We start from the raw sequence: 17,114 nt of genomic DNA on the forward strand, positions 1-17,114 counted from the left end.
CTCTTAATATATTTAGCTCCTCCTTAATATATTTAGGCACACTGTGCAAGCAGCCACTCTACCATGCGCTTTGCTAGATTATATCTATTCGACTGGGAGAGAATATGGGGCTTTATTTGCTGCATGCTATACTGCCCTTTTATTTTTGGCAGCTTGCTGATAGCACACATGAAAGTAGAAAGGATTAACTGTATCTTTCCGATGGCCATCTCCTTCACGTCCAAGTTTAGAGCTCTACCAGGCTAAAACCTTGTGTGGCCAAAGGCAGCAGCTGTTAATAAAATACAGTCTATCCTTTGTTTTGTATAGGCAATTCTAGATAAGTTGTGAAGTTAGCAAGGAATTTGAGTCCCTCCTTATTTCTGATTTTGATGAAACTTAAGCTAGTATCACGCTAAGAGCTGGGGTCGAAAGTGGATAATAAAATACAAAGTGTCTCATCTTCCAGTGTTTTTTAGGGACACCGATGTCATACAGTACCTACAGTAATGTCAGTAGATAGCATGGAACATGAGTGGACTGATCTTGTGTTAGCTTCTGCCATCCACTGCGCCTGTGTTTGTTTCATGTAATTGTGAAAATACAAATCTGTGACAGTTCAGTAATCAATATTTTTTCCCCCTTGTTCTTTTTTTTTTTCTTTTCTTTTTTTTTTTTTTGTGTGTTGTATTTTTTTTATTTTATTTTTTTTCTGGTTTCCTGAAGGAGGCAGTCAAGGTTTGGAAAACATTTTTTAAAAAATTGCTCCTACCTTTTTTATTACATGTCCACTGATGAATGCCATCTTTTGATCTCCACCTCTTCTTTTTTTGAGCATCAGATTTCCCTTACAGCTCCCACTGATTGCTTTTCCTTTACACCCTCCCCCTCTCCACTTGCTCAGACATTTTTCAGATCCATTCTGTTTTCCATCCAATGCATACCTCTGAATTCTGCATCTTTTGTGAATGCGTAATTATTGTCAATTCTGAAGCCGTGAATCTTTCTGAATCTTCTGGCTGTCTCTTACTTCTGAGTGTTTCCTACTCCCTCTCCTGCAATGGCTAATTGTGTGGATTTTGTCGAGACAGGATTACGGGAAGACCCCAGATGACAATTTTCTGGGATCCCAAAACAATGGGTTTTGCATATTTACAACAAATAAGTGTTTCCTTCAAGAACTGAGAGTCACTGAATGCAAAATTAGCATGCAAAATCTAATAGTCATCACAAGGACAGGTCACTGAAATCCAAGTACAATGTCACGCAGTTTGAACCTGTCTGCAGGACGTCCTGTGTTCTCTTAAGAATTATATTTAATGTACACAGGGCTGTAGGCAAATCATGACTGCAAATCAATCTGCTGCTGTACAACTGCAAATCATACAGCATTTAACATCTGGTTAAATGTATAATGAACTATCAATTGAGATAATGTATTGAGTGAATTAGAATTCAATTACAAAACAGAGGTTATTGGGAAATTGACCTGCAAATGGTTCATACTTAGCTGATGCTGAAAACAGATGACTTGGCTTTTTATTCAATATGACTTATTTCACAGGCTCATCCCAGAGCAGAATACGAAGCAAAAGTTTTAGAAAAATCACTGAGGAAAGAACACAAACATAAAGAGGTATGGTAAAAATATTAATTTTTTCATCTATTAAAAAAGATTTGATAAAGGCCATTTATAGCAGGCACTGACTCACAACCAGGAAAAAAAATAAATAGGTTACAGTGATAATAATAATAATAATAAAACAAAGAATAAAAAACAAAACAGAAAAACTGTAGATAGCATTTAAATTCCAGATGTTTTCAGCCCTGGTATACATGTGTACTCTCATACTTAAGACCCAAGTAAGCCTAGAAATGCCTTCATTGGTGTGGTCAGACATGGAAGTGTGGTTTAAGAAATCTTGTCTGATTGAAGGGGCTGTCCTGTTAGGCTAACCAATACAACTTGAGAAAAATAGAACAACACATCTTATTCTTTGCTATTACAAGTGCCTCAGGGGAGGTTCACTGTCTTGTAAGCATCCATCCTCCCGCCAGCAGGTCAACCTGCGGGGCTGAAATCTGGTGCTTCTCATACAGAGGTTTTGGCTATGTGGGGAAGCCTCTGGCATTGTTGTGGCTGCCTTAGGGAAGCCTCTGGGAACCTTAACATCTGCTTTTGCCTTTTTGCTGATAGTGTAGGTCAGGCAAGGCACTGCTTTAACACTGCTCTTAGAAGATAAATGTCCTGCTGCTGAGCTGGGATCTGACTGTGCTTTAGGTCTTGGGACTGTTTTGTAAATAAAAATATTTTGAGAGCATTAGTTGGGAGCACTAACACCAGTTTTCTTGCCCAGTTCCAGCTTTGATATTAACTTTCTGCCTTTTAAAACCATAACTTCCATTATATTTCACCGGATAAGGTATTGCTCACTTTTGCTTTTACCTTGATCTTGACACTGATGTGAATAAGGTGCTGCCAGCCATCCTGGAGTGCATCTCACCTGCAGCCAGTACAGTTCCTTTGAACAGCTTAAGTACTGCTGCACCCCTTTTTCAGGATGCTGATGTCAATACTTTCTAGTTAATGGAGGGGGTGCAGCATTGAAAGTTGTCTTGTGCAATGTGGAATACCTGATTTAAATCCCTAGCAGGAGAAAAAGAATTCATATTGCTGCCTTCTTACGTAAACATTTGCATATAGACTTTGTTGAATTCTACCAGAAATATGCAACTCACTGTTCCTTTTGGTATATTAGGAATTCAGATCCTGAATGTGGAAGATTAGGATAATCAGACAATTAATCGTAACCACGAAATATCAGAGAAGGAAAGCTGAGCAATAAAGAGAGAGGTTTTTTTTAACCAGACTATTTATAACTTCTTGGGCTGCATTCAATATGGATGTTGCTAATTTGGGAAACGTGAGAAAAGAAGTTTTTTTCTGAAAGACTTGGTAATTATCTTTCATTGGGATCTGGAGTGTTCGGGTTCAAATTCAACAGTTGAATGTCAACTCATAAATTTTGTTAAATGAAAACTATCTAATGTCAACCCAGAACTTGCTCACATTTTTTCAAAAGAAGTCTGATTAAAAAATTACATACATGTTTCTGAAAGGAAAAACACTTTGGACATCCTTTACACATCATAAAGGAACAAGAATGGCATAATCCTAAATTAAAAATGAGAAATTCTTTGCAGGACAGTTTGACCTATCCCAAGATTTAGGACAAAAGTTTGTGCTTTGCTGTTATTTTTTTATTAACCTTAGGCTGCAACACAAACAGAGCGCTCACTTGTGGCTAAACTGCAGTGCATACAGTTAGTAGAGCCTATAGAGATGAATTTAGCAGTGCTTTGTAATGCTGTATTGCCCAATCCTTTTTTGTTTCCTTTAATTGCCATCAGAAGCATCGGTATTTTCCAGAAGAGGCAGCAAACAAATGGAGACAAAGAGTTAAGACAGTCATGGCTGGGGTGAAATTGGTTCTTTTTATTCAAACTTATGAGGAAGCTCAAATTATGTGTAATTATGGAAGACACAAATCAATTATTTTTGGCTGTTGAACTCTTGTTTAATATTCACATTCAGTTTTGGGTTTCTTTTCCTTCCTCCCCGGTTTCCTTCAGCACTCTTTTAGCCACCATTTCTATGCATCCGGAATGGCACTGCATGGCTAACCTTAGGGGTACTGTGCTGGATTGAGGTTATGTTTTGCAGTGGAGCATGGGCTGTGTGTTGAGAGAGTTGCTTGCACTTCCTTAAGGCAACGTGCATGGAATAAAAATAGAATTTTGAGTAATATTTTTATGTCCGTTAAAATGTGTGCGTCATCTTCTGTAACGCTACTTTGTTGTTTATTTTCTGGTGTTTAAAAACAATTCCCGACATGAAAGTTCATGAAAGACATGATGAGCAATACTGCTCTAAATGAAATCTTCATCCCCTAATTCACTGTGGCAGAGTCACTAGAAGGTTGATGGGATTTAGGATAGTCTGCAGACCATCTCACTACACATGTGCATCTTAACTCCAGTAGCCTGGTCCATCAGACACCACATGGACGGTCACGTAACTTGCTACTATTGAAGCAAATTGAGTTTGGTCACATCACAGAGCAAGAACTTCCCTGTCAACTGTGTGCTCATCCTGAAGCTTTTTGGTACAGTCTGTATTTCAGTGGCACCAGTTGGGTAAATGCAAAGCTGCAAATACAGACTGGAGATGGAGAAGGAAAGAAGAGGAAGGATTTTTCCAGGGAAGGGAAAATAAAATATTTAACAGTGGGAGAGATCTTACATCATGGTTTATGACAGGCTATTTGCATGCTTCCTCCAAAAAGTACACAGAAAAATCTGTTTTATTTATATCCGCAATGCAGGCACTTGACCAATTTGAACCTAGATAGTAAACAATTTGCCTGTGTGGAATTGTAACTGTAAACACTGTGTCTTTGCATCTGCTAACTGGGTGTGTATTTGTTAGCCTTTATTTGTTAGCCTTTATTTTCCCTCTGTGTTTTTGTCACATGCACAAAATTACATGATCTATCTTTAGTAAATGTACCCTTTCCCCTCCCCAAATTTTAGACGGATAAAGAGAAGCTGACATGGAAGGATCGTTTTCCAGCCTACTTGACCAATTTTGTTGGCATTATCTTCATGGTAAGCATCACTTGGCAAAAGCCTGAAATTTACATTACTGAGTGATCAGAAAGAACAGAAGAGATAAGAATGCTGATGAAACCATTTGTCAGATTAATGTGGTTCTCAACAACTTTTTCCCAGCAAAAACATTCAAACATTTTAGTTTTTTGTAACTTAAAAACTTTTACAGAAATTGAAGTGCTTGAAGTACTACTTTAGCACTACTCTTGGAAGTGGAAGTACTACTCTTTCCACTGAAGAAATAAGTATGTCTGAACATGGTAAGGGAAAAATGAAGGCATGGAGGTGGGGATTACCACCATGATTGATGGGACAAAGCTTAAAACACACAGAGAGTGCTCTTGGGAAGTGCTCAGGAAGGAGAGAATGGCATATTTCTTCTTCTTTTTTCTTTTTTTTTTTTTCCCCAGTTGTTAATAAGCCATCATCGTTTAAAACAAATTTTGAAGGAAATAGTAATTCAAGACAGAGCGGCAGTTGGATAAAAAGCTTTTAAGTCCTTTCCAAAGGTATAATACACCAGGCTGACTTAATTGATATATTTCCAGAGATTTTGATGATCAAATGACAAGTAAAATTGGATCTGCTCTTACAGTGACTAGGAGCCTTAACACAATTTCTGGGTTTGGGGTATGGCCCATAGACCTCATGTGTAAGGCCATGGCTAGGTCTTGTGCCAAGTGTTTACAGTTAAATCTTTTGTAATGGGGTTGTGCTGCTCTTACTTGCAGGTGGGGCTGACATTTGCTATAGTGTTTGGAGTCATAATATACAGAATCTCCACTGCTGCAGCACTGGCAATCAGCGCAACCCCATCGGGCCGGTCCAGCGTCAGGGTCACTGTCACTGCCACTGCTGTCATCATCAATTTGGTTGTCATCATCTTCCTGGATGAAGTATATGGCTGCATAGCAAGGTGGCTAACTCAGATCGGTAGGTGCAAGTCCTCAGGTGGTCTTTATTGGAGCAGTTATAAATGAGAATACTGGATGGACTGCATTGCGTGGTTAACTTCAAACTAGTGAGCAAACCCAGGGAATTCGAGTGGGTGACCTGAGTTCTCACTAGTCACTTGCAAATACCAAAGCTTAGATGGATTCAGCTTTGAAGTCTAATTGCTAATCCAGTTATGTGTGACAGAGATATAGCTAAATTCCTGTACCTACTCTCAACATTGACTCTTCTCTATCACGCAGTTACTGCTTTCTTTTTTCTTGCTTACTTGGCACGAGAGATTTCAAGTAATGGAAAACTGTGAATGCAAAGAAAAACAAGGCAGAAAAATAAAATGATTCCAAAAAGCATGATTGATGAAAGGTCCAGAATTCTTTTCAGTTAAGTTCTCCATCCTGCAAATGATTGTCATGAGGGTCAGCCGGATGTGACAGTTGCAACTCCAGATGCTGGAGTTGTTGCAATGAAGCTGAACAGGAGGATTTCAGAGGGCTTACCACTGACCTCCCTGAGGGCCATCTTACTTTACCTTTCTTTGTTTAAAAGGTGGCTGAGAATGCTTTCTAAAGTCCGTATTTATTAGGTCATGTATTGTTCCAGGTCGGGCAGTTTCTTAATGTTTCTTACATGTGTCCCATTGGTTCCAGAGGTTCCAAAAACTGACAAGAACTTTGAAGAGCGTTTGATCTTTAAGGCTTTTCTTCTGAAATTTGTCAATGCCTACACACCCATCTTCTATGTTGCTTTCTTCAAAGGCCGGTAGGTAACAAAAAAGTCTGTTCAGAGTTTTGGTTCATTGCTTGAAACAGCAGAAGTAGGGTTAAGACTTGGGTGATAAGGAAGATTCCTTGGGGTGGGTGACAGTAAAGATACCACAGGACATGTTCTGGTTAACACAACAGCAATGAGGTTAGGTGCCTATGGGTAGTCAGGTTCTGGCTCTAGTATGATTTCTTAGTGAGAGGGCAATGCTGAGGTGTCGTGGGGTGCTGGGCAGCAGGCAGCTTGCCTGGGGAACAAGGCTGAGGTGTACAGCTGGTGCTCAGCCTGCACAGCTTATTGCCTCCTCTCTTCTAACCTTACCTCACTAATTTACTTTCAAATGTTTCTTCCCTGTCCCTCTCATTTTGTTTTATGTTTGTTTTTTCTCTTTTTTAATATACCTTATAGGATTTCTATTTTCTTTTTATAGGATTTCTGCCAAGATGTACCTATACTGTTGTAGGGCATGTGGCTTGCATTTGTACTGAGCTGCTCACTCAGTTCATAGGACTTATTTTTTGAAACAAAAACCGAGAAACTTCTAAGATGGATTGATTTCCTTCTTTTTTCTAGAACTGGTCATTAGGTGACCCTGCTCAATGACATAGCATTTCACACGAGTTACTTTAGGAATCAAATACTAGAAGTATGAAATCGATATGAAGTTCTTAATTCTAACTTTTGCACTCTAGGTTTGTTGGACGTCCAGGAGACTACGTCTACATTTTCCATTCTTTCCGAATGGAAGAGGTAATTGTATTTCACCCTACCTGTGCTTGCACCACGTGTGAGCTCCCTCTTCCCTCGTCACAAAGGTGGAACAGGTGTCCTGATTTCCCTTTCCTCTGTCTGCTGCAGTGTGCACCGGGTGGCTGCCTGATGGAGCTGTGCATCCAGCTGAGCATCATCATGTTGGGCAAGCAGCTGATTCAAAACAATTTATTTGAGATCGGCATCCCGTAAGTAGCAACATTTTTTTTCTCTCTCAAACACATCTTTTGCAGTGTATCCAATAAACTGTGTGTTCACAGCCCCTTGATATGAATGTGGTTTGCAGGCTACCTGCAAGTACTGTGCAGTGAGCCTCTATCTGCCATACAGCAAGTGCTGTGTCCTTGCTGTCCTGCAGCTGCACCAGCATCGCTGTCATTAAATCTGGCAGAGCACGTCTGAAGAGTTAGGAAATCTATTGTCTTCTTACCAACTAGCAGTTGATGCAGTTCTAAACGTGATTCAGCCATAACCATCTGAGTATTGGTACTTCTTTTTAGCATATTGTGCTCTTGCATAGCTTATATTAAAGTAGATACAGAGCTCATTGTATCTGTTAATGTAAAAAAACTTACTGTTCCTCCACCCACCTGAGAAGTGGGCCTTGTGCACAGAGTGGCATGCTAACTGGATCGCTTCTATTTTCCCCAGCAAAATGAAGAAATTCATAAGATACATGAAATTAAAGCGTCGGCGCTCCTTGGACCATGAAGAGCACATTAAAAAAAAGCAGCGTTATGAAGTAGACTATAACCTGGAGCCTTTTTCTGGACTTACTCCTGAATATATGGAAATGAGTGAGTGATGTGGAAAGAAGGCGTCTTAAGCGAACTATGCTAACTGAATGGAATGGGAGCTGAGGTTTTTGAACTGTAGGTTTGGAGGACAGTGGATATGGTGCAGAACTTAAATGTATGATCTGTATGATTTAGGACAGTAACATATTTTGGCCAGTCATGGGCTGCTTCAGGGGTGAATTATGCTATCTGGTGATCATGATCCCTTCTTTAGCACTATATTTTAGATATTTTCTTTTAAGCTATGCGACATGTTACTGTTAAATAATTAAACCTGAGATTGGGTGACAGATGTGTCATTTGTTGCACCTTACATGGAAAAAAAAATATCAGTTTAATTCAGATTTGAGTTTCCACTGTCTATTCTCACACCAGCTTTGTTCCATTTTTTTTTAAATCTGACCATAGGCCAGGTTGAACTTGACAGATCACGTATACTGTTTTTTGCAAGTAATGCATTATCTTGAGTGATTGATATGGAATCTAAGCACTGGACATCACACTCTGCATTACTGAGGCCCAGAAGCTGCATTTTCTTTCCACTTTAAAATCCTGGGGAAGCTGAGAAATCTATTCCTCTTAATGCTGTTATTGACAGTGTCAGAGATTCAGAGAGTCTGAAGTGTCAGACTTAGACAAGCAACTTTATGTAGTGTTTTCAGGAACGACTAGACAAAAATAATGGAAAAAAATTATGAAATATGCCTATGCCAAAAATTGGCCTCCCTAGCTAATACAGTGTGAATTAGAATAACTTAGAGTAGTTGTGTCCAGGACAAACAGGAATTGGTCATGTCCCTCCTGAAGTCCATAAGGGGCACAGCACCAGGCCACCATATGGGCTCTTGTCGCCCGCTCTGTAGGGAGAACCTCTCCTGGGGCAGATAGGCTGTGGGGGTGGCTGGAGGAAGGGGGAGTTGGTTAGGAGAGCATGGAAAAGATCTTGGCTTCTTTGAGGTGGGGAACAACAGTTCAAGGGAGATTTAAATCTCTCTCCATAAGTACACAGAGAGGGCAAGCATTAGTATGGGTGATGAATGCCATTTGAAGAACAAAGCTAGCACAAAAGCTAGCAAAAGAACTGGCACATACAATCACGGAGAGAGTGGGCTGGCAATGCAGAAGGTTTGTAAACTTCAGAAGAGTTTCCAATGGGCTTAGCAAGAGCTGAAGCCTTGCCATTGGAGCATGACAATCCTATGTGGGAGCTCATGCTGCCGCAGGAGGCAGCAGGTGGCAGAAGAGCTGCTGTCATCCCACATTCCTCATTCCAGATAGCTCCCACGGTTGAGGCCTGCATGGAGCAGGACTCCATCCTGCTGCAGCACAGCATCCCCTTGCCTCTGCCTTGCTGGAGGGACACAGAGGCAGCGAGCAGCAGGGTCGGCATGGCTGTGATGAAGCTAGGAACTCCCCTGTTTCCGTGGTCATTTGGCCTTGCTGGACATGGTGAAGAAAATGCACTTTATTCTCCCAGCAGGTGTTGTCTTATTAGAATCTGGGGGAATAGCACTGACATGATGATGTTGGAGCATCTGGACAACTGTCTAAAAATATGATCAGATTTTTGTGTGGTCCTGTGTAGAGTCAGGAGTTGGACTCGATGATCCTTATAGGTCCCTTCCAACTTGGGATATTCTCTGACTCTGTGTATGCATTTGATAAATACAAATCAGTCCACTGACATTCTTTTTTTCTTCTCAGTTATTCAGTTTGGATTTGTAACTTTGTTTGTCGCATCCTTCCCATTGGCGCCTCTGTTTGCTTTGCTGAACAACATCATTGAAATCCGTTTAGATGCAAAAAAATTTGTTACAGAGCTGAGGAGACCAGTAGCAGTCAGAGCAAAGGACATAGGTAAGTGCTCATTGCTGCTGTCACTCTCTGCTTGTTTATTCCTGGACTGATGGCAGGATGCTATTGTGCTGAGTTGGTCTCATTAACAGGAAGACATTTATAGGACAATTCAAAGCATTATACTGTGGCTTAACTGTGAACTGTCATAACTTACCAAGGCTTTGCTTTCAAAATAGAAAGACCAATGCTTTAAATCCAGATGAATATTTTATTAGGTAAACAGTGTCATTTTTCAAAGCAAAGTGATCAATACAGTAGCAAAATATCTCACGTGGCTCTGCATACCAGCAGCTTTTCCTGGCAGTGCAGTTTTCTTGCAGAAGCAAAAATTTCTGTGTTTAGTAACTCTGGACTGGACTGGAGAAATAGACTTGGGAATGAGAAAAGACTTGAATGCCTGTGGGTAAAGGATGTCCCTTCATCCCTGCTTTTATCCCAAAACTCATTCCTGAAGCTGGAAAGGTGCTGGAACCTAGTTGTGTAGCAGGTGAACCTGGCTGGAACCTAGTTCTGTAGTCGTACAGCAGCAGCAGACCAATCCTCCCCTTCCCTCAAAACCTCTAAAGAAATAGGTACCTAAGCATAATTTTGGAAGATAGAGTTGGAATCACTTTGCTTGATGGGTCCTTAAATTAGTCTTTTACAAAATATTCTTTTTAATTTCAATATTACTCTAGTTTGGTACAATCCTAACTCTGTTATCTGAAAAATGTAATTTAGCTAATTTTAATGACCAGCACAGCATTCACATGTTTGTCTCTTTCCTTAGGAATCTGGTACAATATCCTCCGGGGGATAGGAAAACTTGCTGTCATAATAAATGTAAGTAATTCTGCATGAATAAAATCTTACTTCAATAGGCTGGCTTCTCCATTCTGCTCCATTAGTTTTATCTTAGCTTAAATCTCTCAAATTCAGTGAAAATAAATGATTCAGAATTTTGCTAAAATATTACAGAGTCGGATCCAGTGGTTACTTTAAATTTGAGACAGTTCTGCACAGTGGTGTACTGGGGACAGAAAATGGCTAAAATTCAGTATTCAGAACAATAGGGAGAACTGAAAATCTGAGTACAACCTGGCCTCAAAATGCAATGCTCTCACTCAGATATAGCACTGATAATCGATGAAGATATTTTTAGTTACTTCAGCACTGAATATCCTATCCACTGGAAAAATTTCAGCCTACCTTTTTGTTGGCATAGTTTACATCATCTTGATTCTTCAGAAAAGTTGTGTTCCCTCTCACCTTCTTTCCATTATGTTAATCTCTAATATCCTAAATAAATATAAGTCCATTTTTGTCACCTTCATCTGGCAACAGATGAAAAGAACAGTTGAATGACAAGCTGAAAACATGTTTCTAATGTAGCACAATAGCAGCTGTGCAGGGCTTACAGCCACACATCCATGGGCTCTCCTCTTTTCTCCCCATTATTCAGAGTGGAAATCCCTTAGCTTTGCCAACAGGTGTTTGTTCTTTTAAGGCCAAACCATTCTGGTAGGTATCTGGGACGCTGCCTTAGTTTGTCTTTACCATTTCTCACCTTTTCCTTTGGAAATAATTTCTCTATTTTTCTCTTTTCTCCCCTGTAGTCTCTCTTCGTCATTATCCAGTGTTATTTTCCTTCTTTGACCTATGCACTGTCCCTTTTTATCACAGAACAAGTAAAACATTTTGTACTGTGTTTGTTCCACGTGACTTGTGCCAGTGAAAAAGTTTTGCAACAATGATAAATAAGAACAGCGAGAGTTATGAAGATGTCCGTTCACTTGGCTGTCCTGCACTTTGTGTATGACGTTTTTACAAAACCTTTTAAAATAACCAAACAATGTGGAACTTTTGTGACCATAAAAATAAAACTGGCTTAGTCTGCTTATCCTTTTACCCCAGTGGAGCTAAAGAATATGTAAAATTAATGGGCTTTCACAGTGCAGTTTAGAGTCAACTCACTGTAAGTTGTTTGCAGAACAGAAAAGGAAATCGTGTAAATAAATCAGTTGGACCTCATGAAATGCATAGGGGTCAAGTTGTCATAGGGGGGCACAAGGAAACAGCAGTGTGTTTTGCTTTGCCCTGACACTGGGATGCAGCAGCTCCATGATCTGGGGAATTCAGATTGTTACCGCATAGAAATCTTAGTCAACGTGGAACTGCTCTATATTATGCCCTGCAACTCGAAGGTGTCAGCAATAAATACTACCTTGTTACAGCAGTTAATATTCTATTTAGGGGCCTGTACGCTGCAGTCTCCACCTTGTTTCTGCAACAACCCCTATATGACAGCCCCTTATTTGTATAAGCTGTGTGAGCAAGACATAGTTGAGTGTGTTGTTAACTTGAAACAGTGCCTGAATATTGCGCTCATTCTTTACTCTTATGGCTTAGGCATTTGTGATCTCATTCACATCCGACTTCATTCCACGCCTCGTGTACCTGTATATGTACAGTGAGAATGGCACCATGCATGGCTTCGTGAACCATACACTATCCTCTTTTAATGTCAGCGATTTTCAAGCAGGAACAGCTCCAAACGACCCCATGGAACTTGGCTACGAGGTTCAGATATGCAGGTATTCTCTTGAGTAACAACTAATTTTAAGTGCTTTACCAGCTAAGAACGTGACAAACTAATATTCCTGGGGTTGACTTTGGTCCCTTGTATTGTCAACACCTTTTGAGGACCTTGGTAGTCTTTTATATTGAATCAAGCCATTACCTTGAAAGTCTTGCCTTACAGATTAATCATAAGACCTGAATAAGAAGTACTGTGTATTTTGGGAAACAGAGAGTAGCATTAGCAAATTTGTCTCTACAAAGATTTTTATTACAATGTATTTTCAGGAAAGGAGATAAATAGTGATAAACAGCATAATGATACTTTAAGGGAATAAAATGATGTCAATCATGGTATTATATCACAGCCTTCTAATTGGATGACTGTGACTTCACAGTATACTTCTCCAATTTCTGTAGCAATTGCTGATGACAGTAATAGCAGCCTGATCTACACTCGAATTTAAGACCCACTCAAATTGTGATTATGCAGGAAATATCCATGCCTGTAACAATTTCTACATATTATTTTCATTGCTAAAGGCAAATTATTGTTTGCATATTTCAGCTTATCAAGCAGTTTGGCTCTGAAATGCTGAAATGCATACTTTGCCTACGCTTCCTTAGATATGCATCGTCTTCAAAACAAATGTTTTCAACCTTATAAACCAGGGATGAAAGCCAAATGGAAGCACTTGGAACAGCAAAACTGAAAGACTAAATAGTAGGGATAAATGGTGGCAAGGAGGAAGACAAACTATGGGAGGGAAGAAAAAAGAAAGAAAAATGATTCTAGTGTAGATACACTGAAAAATTACACAAACTGACCAGGAAAAAAAAACAAATTATTTATAGTTTTATTTTTTTTAATCTTCAATTTATTCTTTATATATTGACATAGCAGATTAACTTGCACTGAATGCTAAATCGAATGCTGAATGAATGCTAAACAGAAAACTCACCCTGAGATGAAAGAGAGAACCAACCAAAATTACATATATATCAGCTTAGCTTATTTTTGATTTCTCACAATTTCCTCCTGGTGATCTTTGTGTAGAGGATAAATTAGGCAGGCAAACACGTTTTTAGTACAGAACTTACAGAAGAGAAGTGTTAGGGTGTATTAGTGTCACAGTCCAATGTAAAAATGGCAGTTTTCTACTTTCTAATCCCACCCTCTTTCTTCCATTTCTCCTACATTCCAGGGATTTTTAAATCACTTGAAAACAGGAGTTCCTAATTCTTCCTAAATATTAACAGGATGCCATATTTTAAATTAAATGTATTTTTCTTGGTCCAGTTCCTAAGAGGTTATTATTGATTAGCTCACAGATTTCTTTTTGAAGCTATAGCTAAGGGAAAATTTTCATGTTCTCTCTATATTTTGGCAGTGATCTTTTGTCAATCATGAACCAGTAGAATGCCACGTAGCACAGCACACATTATGGACTTGAGATCAGTATTGGCTGAAAAATAAGTTTGCAAATGTAGTTTAATTTCAAGCTTATTTCAAACAACAGCAACAACAAAGAAACCAGACTGAGCTGTGTTGTTTGCTGTCTTTATGCAGAGTTTATTTTATCTGTAATTAGAGTTTATATTATTTATAATCTGGGGGTATTAAGATTGAAGGCTTTTAATCTTGAATAAAACTTAAAGGCTGTGGGAGGTTCAGCTGTGTCTTGTTTGTGAGAGGTTAATACAAAGCCATGTTGTAAAAGTGAACATTCTTTTAGACTATTTGACCTACTGTTCAGCCATTCAGTGTTAACTCCTTGTTGTGCTAAAACGTCTGAATGACATCACTGATTTACTGAGTCTTGGTTTTTTGCAGGTACAAAGATTATCGAGAGCCCCCCTGGTCTGAGAATAAGTATGACATTTCAAAGGATTTCTGGGCTGTCCTAGCAGCAAGACTAGCATTTGTGATAGTTTTCCAGGTATGTTATGACTGCAGGCACTTCTACTATGAGAAGGAAAAAGAGTTGTCATATTTCTTTAGCTAAATACAGCAAGCCACCTTCAGAAATAGTTATTAGGCCAAAGAAAGTATCTTCCTTCACAGCTGTTTCTTGCAAAATCAAAGGAATTTGCCCATTCTTGTTCACCTATCTGCCTCCCATACAGTCCCAGATGTCCCCCAGCAGAGGGTTACTTCATTCTCAGTGATTCTCTTAATTGGTTTGATGCAGAAACAACTTAATGACCTTAGTGAACGGGAGAGCACAAGACTGCTGCCAATTACATCCTTCCAGTAGGACGTTTACAGTGAAGAAACATAAATTTCCTCCAAAATAATTTCTAGACCAAGCCAAGAAATGAAATTTCCAAGATTTCCCAGTTGTATTTTATTTCATGTCTCAACAGCATGGCAAAATCTGGTAATTTTTCATTGAAGTAACTCGTTCAGTCACAACAATCAAGCTGGTTATTGTGATACAAGTGTTTTAATCCTACCTTACCTAATCTTGTTTCAATTATTATTTTTGGGGGGGAAACATTTGAGAAGGGTTTCCCTTTCATGGAATCAAGATTTTAAATCAGAAATGTTTCATGATTTTTTTTTTTTTTTTTTTTTTTTTTTTTGCCAACTCTCATCGTTTTTACTTTCTCCTTATTTACTTCTGCCTTGCTGATGTAAAATTCCATCAGGTCCAGTATTTCCTTTTCATTTCCAAATGGCTCTAACAATATTTGTAGATAAATCATAAAGATCTGCACCTGGTATTTTTCACTATTTCTAATATGAACAGGAAATTGAGGTAAATTTGGCTCGGCATCACATTTATAGCATGCAGTTGAGCCCAATTCAAATATTGTCTTTTCTTTGTTCTTCCTTCTCAGCTACAGTGAAATGACCCCTTCCCCTACAGTCATCCTTTCATTTGCCCAGGCTGACATTTTCTCACAATTTCATTTTCAGAATTTGGTCATGTTTATGAGTGACTTTGTTGACTGGATTATCCCAGACATTCCCAAGGACATTAGTCAGCAGATTCATAAAGAGAAGGTTCTCATGGTGGAGGTCTTTATGAGAGAAGAGCAAGGGAAGCTGCAAATGGAAACCTGGAAAGACAAGGACAAGAAAAAAGGTGAAAACTGTAACAATCACAGCCCCAGACTCTCCCTGAGCCACAGTGGGAGCTTGTCCTCCTGTCACTCGTATCCTGTTGACGTATAGAAGAGGATGGAGTTGATTGTGTCGGGGCATTCCACTGGTACATAAGCCATCACATAAAGGGCAGGACTTGAATAATGGACAACCTGCTGCATGTTGAAGGATGTGCTGCCATTTCGCTCCCATCTTTGTGAGAAATGCTCTTCTTGCAAATATGGAGGACCATATTCTATTTCTGATAATGTGTTTTGTTTTTTTCTTTTGCACAAGCAGTAATGCAGGGAATTTTTATATTTCATCATTAGATAACACTATTTACATTGGTGTGCATTAATAAAGATGTACTTAGTATGTCTTGATATTCTCTGAGAATTTGACCTTAGGCTAATAACTAAATCATTGAAGCTAAATTTTAAATAATGATAATACTACTAATTTAAAATACTTTTGGAGCCCCAGGCTTGTAGCTCTATCAGGAAACTTTAAAAAGCATATGCAAAATCAGCATTAGAGTGTGCCTCCTTTTAGCAGGAGAGGAACCATGTAAAGTTTACCAGATTTACTTGCTGTCAAAATTACGGTTTAGCTCTGCTGGCAGACATCTGTGTTTGAACCTGCAGGTCTGAAACAAAGCTCCCATTGAGTTTTAGGGTCAAATACATGCTTAGGGCACATGTGGTTGTCTGCTGCATGCCTGAGACTTCCACTGGGCATTGCTCTGTTCACAAGCATCAGGAAAATGGATCTGAAAAAGACCTCCTTACCAGTGCATATCTGATGTGGTGGAAGCTACCTCGGTGCCCCAGGCTGCATCACCTGTGTTGGAGTGGTCCCCAGAGGCTCCTCACCCATAGCAAGGCAGCAGCAGCAGCACAATTTTGGAGATCTTCCCAGCAGGTCGATTACTATGGAGCATTTTGGTAAATGCCCTGAATTAATGAGCACATGTAGAGCTACAATGAGTCAACTGCCCTGCCTGATATGCAGCCACCATTCTTGCTGAGGGGAGTCCCTTTTTCCCTTTGTTTTAGCACATCCCCTTCTTAGTCAGGTTTTTCTCTGTAGCCCTCTGTCCTCTGCAGGAGAAGGGAGCCAGTTGCCCTTGCAGACTTTGTACTGCTGAATGGCATTTCCTGGAGGCTATGCTGGAAGAGTAAATCCAAAACATGTACGCTCAATGTCTTCAAGGGAAGTTTAGCCTGCACTGGGGCTGCAGGACCAGACCTACAGTTAGTTACATAACTTCTCTTTTGTCTTAAAATACCCTATCTTTTATACATGGAGCTTCCTTGAATAGAAGTCTAAAATCCTTCCTTATGAAGCCTATCTAAATCTCATCGGTTCGACTCTTTTTAAGCATAGTACATTCTAGTTTTGCTTTGTCAAATGATGAACTGCACTTCCAAATAATATTGGTGCAATTAACCTCATTTCTTTTATCGCTTTGTCTTGTCCATGGCGCTTGCATTATGAATATAAAACTGAAGAATAAAATAAAAAGTAAAGATTTCTTTAAAGTCTAACTACTGTATGGTTTGTTACAAAACCAAATGTCAAGACTGTTTCCAGTAGTTGTTTCTTTATTCTTTTCTTCGTTCTTTGCCAAACTAATTTAAAGATTAATGCCAGAACTAAAAAAGAAAAAAAAA

At 39.3% G+C, this 17,114-nt stretch overlaps 1 protein-coding gene across 2 annotated transcripts in view; it reads left to right on the top strand.

The window, feature by feature from the left end:
* The window catches only part of ANO1 (anoctamin 1), a 74,888-nt gene extending 57,900 nt beyond the window's left edge, over positions 1–16,988 (top strand). For both annotated transcript variants that reach the window (XM_042814294.1, XM_042814293.1), the window contains exons 15-27: positions 706–717; positions 1,544–1,615; positions 4,573–4,647; positions 5,382–5,583; positions 6,252–6,363; positions 7,059–7,116; positions 7,225–7,325; positions 7,789–7,934; positions 9,639–9,791; positions 10,561–10,613; positions 12,180–12,364; positions 14,182–14,287; positions 15,271–16,988. In XM_042814294.1, coding sequence (XP_042670228.1) covers positions 706–717; positions 1,544–1,615; positions 4,573–4,647; positions 5,382–5,583; positions 6,252–6,363; positions 7,059–7,116; positions 7,225–7,325; positions 7,789–7,934; positions 9,639–9,791; positions 10,561–10,613; positions 12,180–12,364; positions 14,182–14,287; positions 15,271–15,528 — 1,533 coding nt within the window. In that variant the 3' untranslated portion in view covers positions 15,529–16,988. The remainder of the gene's footprint in view (positions 1–705; positions 718–1,543; positions 1,616–4,572; positions 4,648–5,381; positions 5,584–6,251; positions 6,364–7,058; positions 7,117–7,224; positions 7,326–7,788; positions 7,935–9,638; positions 9,792–10,560; positions 10,614–12,179; positions 12,365–14,181; positions 14,288–15,270) is intronic.
* The last annotated feature ends 126 nt before the right edge of the window (positions 16,989–17,114 follow it).

Source organism: Centrocercus urophasianus, unplaced genomic scaffold, assembly GCF_019232065.1.
Source record: "Centrocercus urophasianus isolate 14NV4802_14NV808 unplaced genomic scaffold, USGS_Curo_1.0 seq_14, whole genome shotgun sequence".
Taxonomy (NCBI): Eukaryota; Metazoa; Chordata; class Aves; order Galliformes; family Phasianidae; genus Centrocercus; species Centrocercus urophasianus.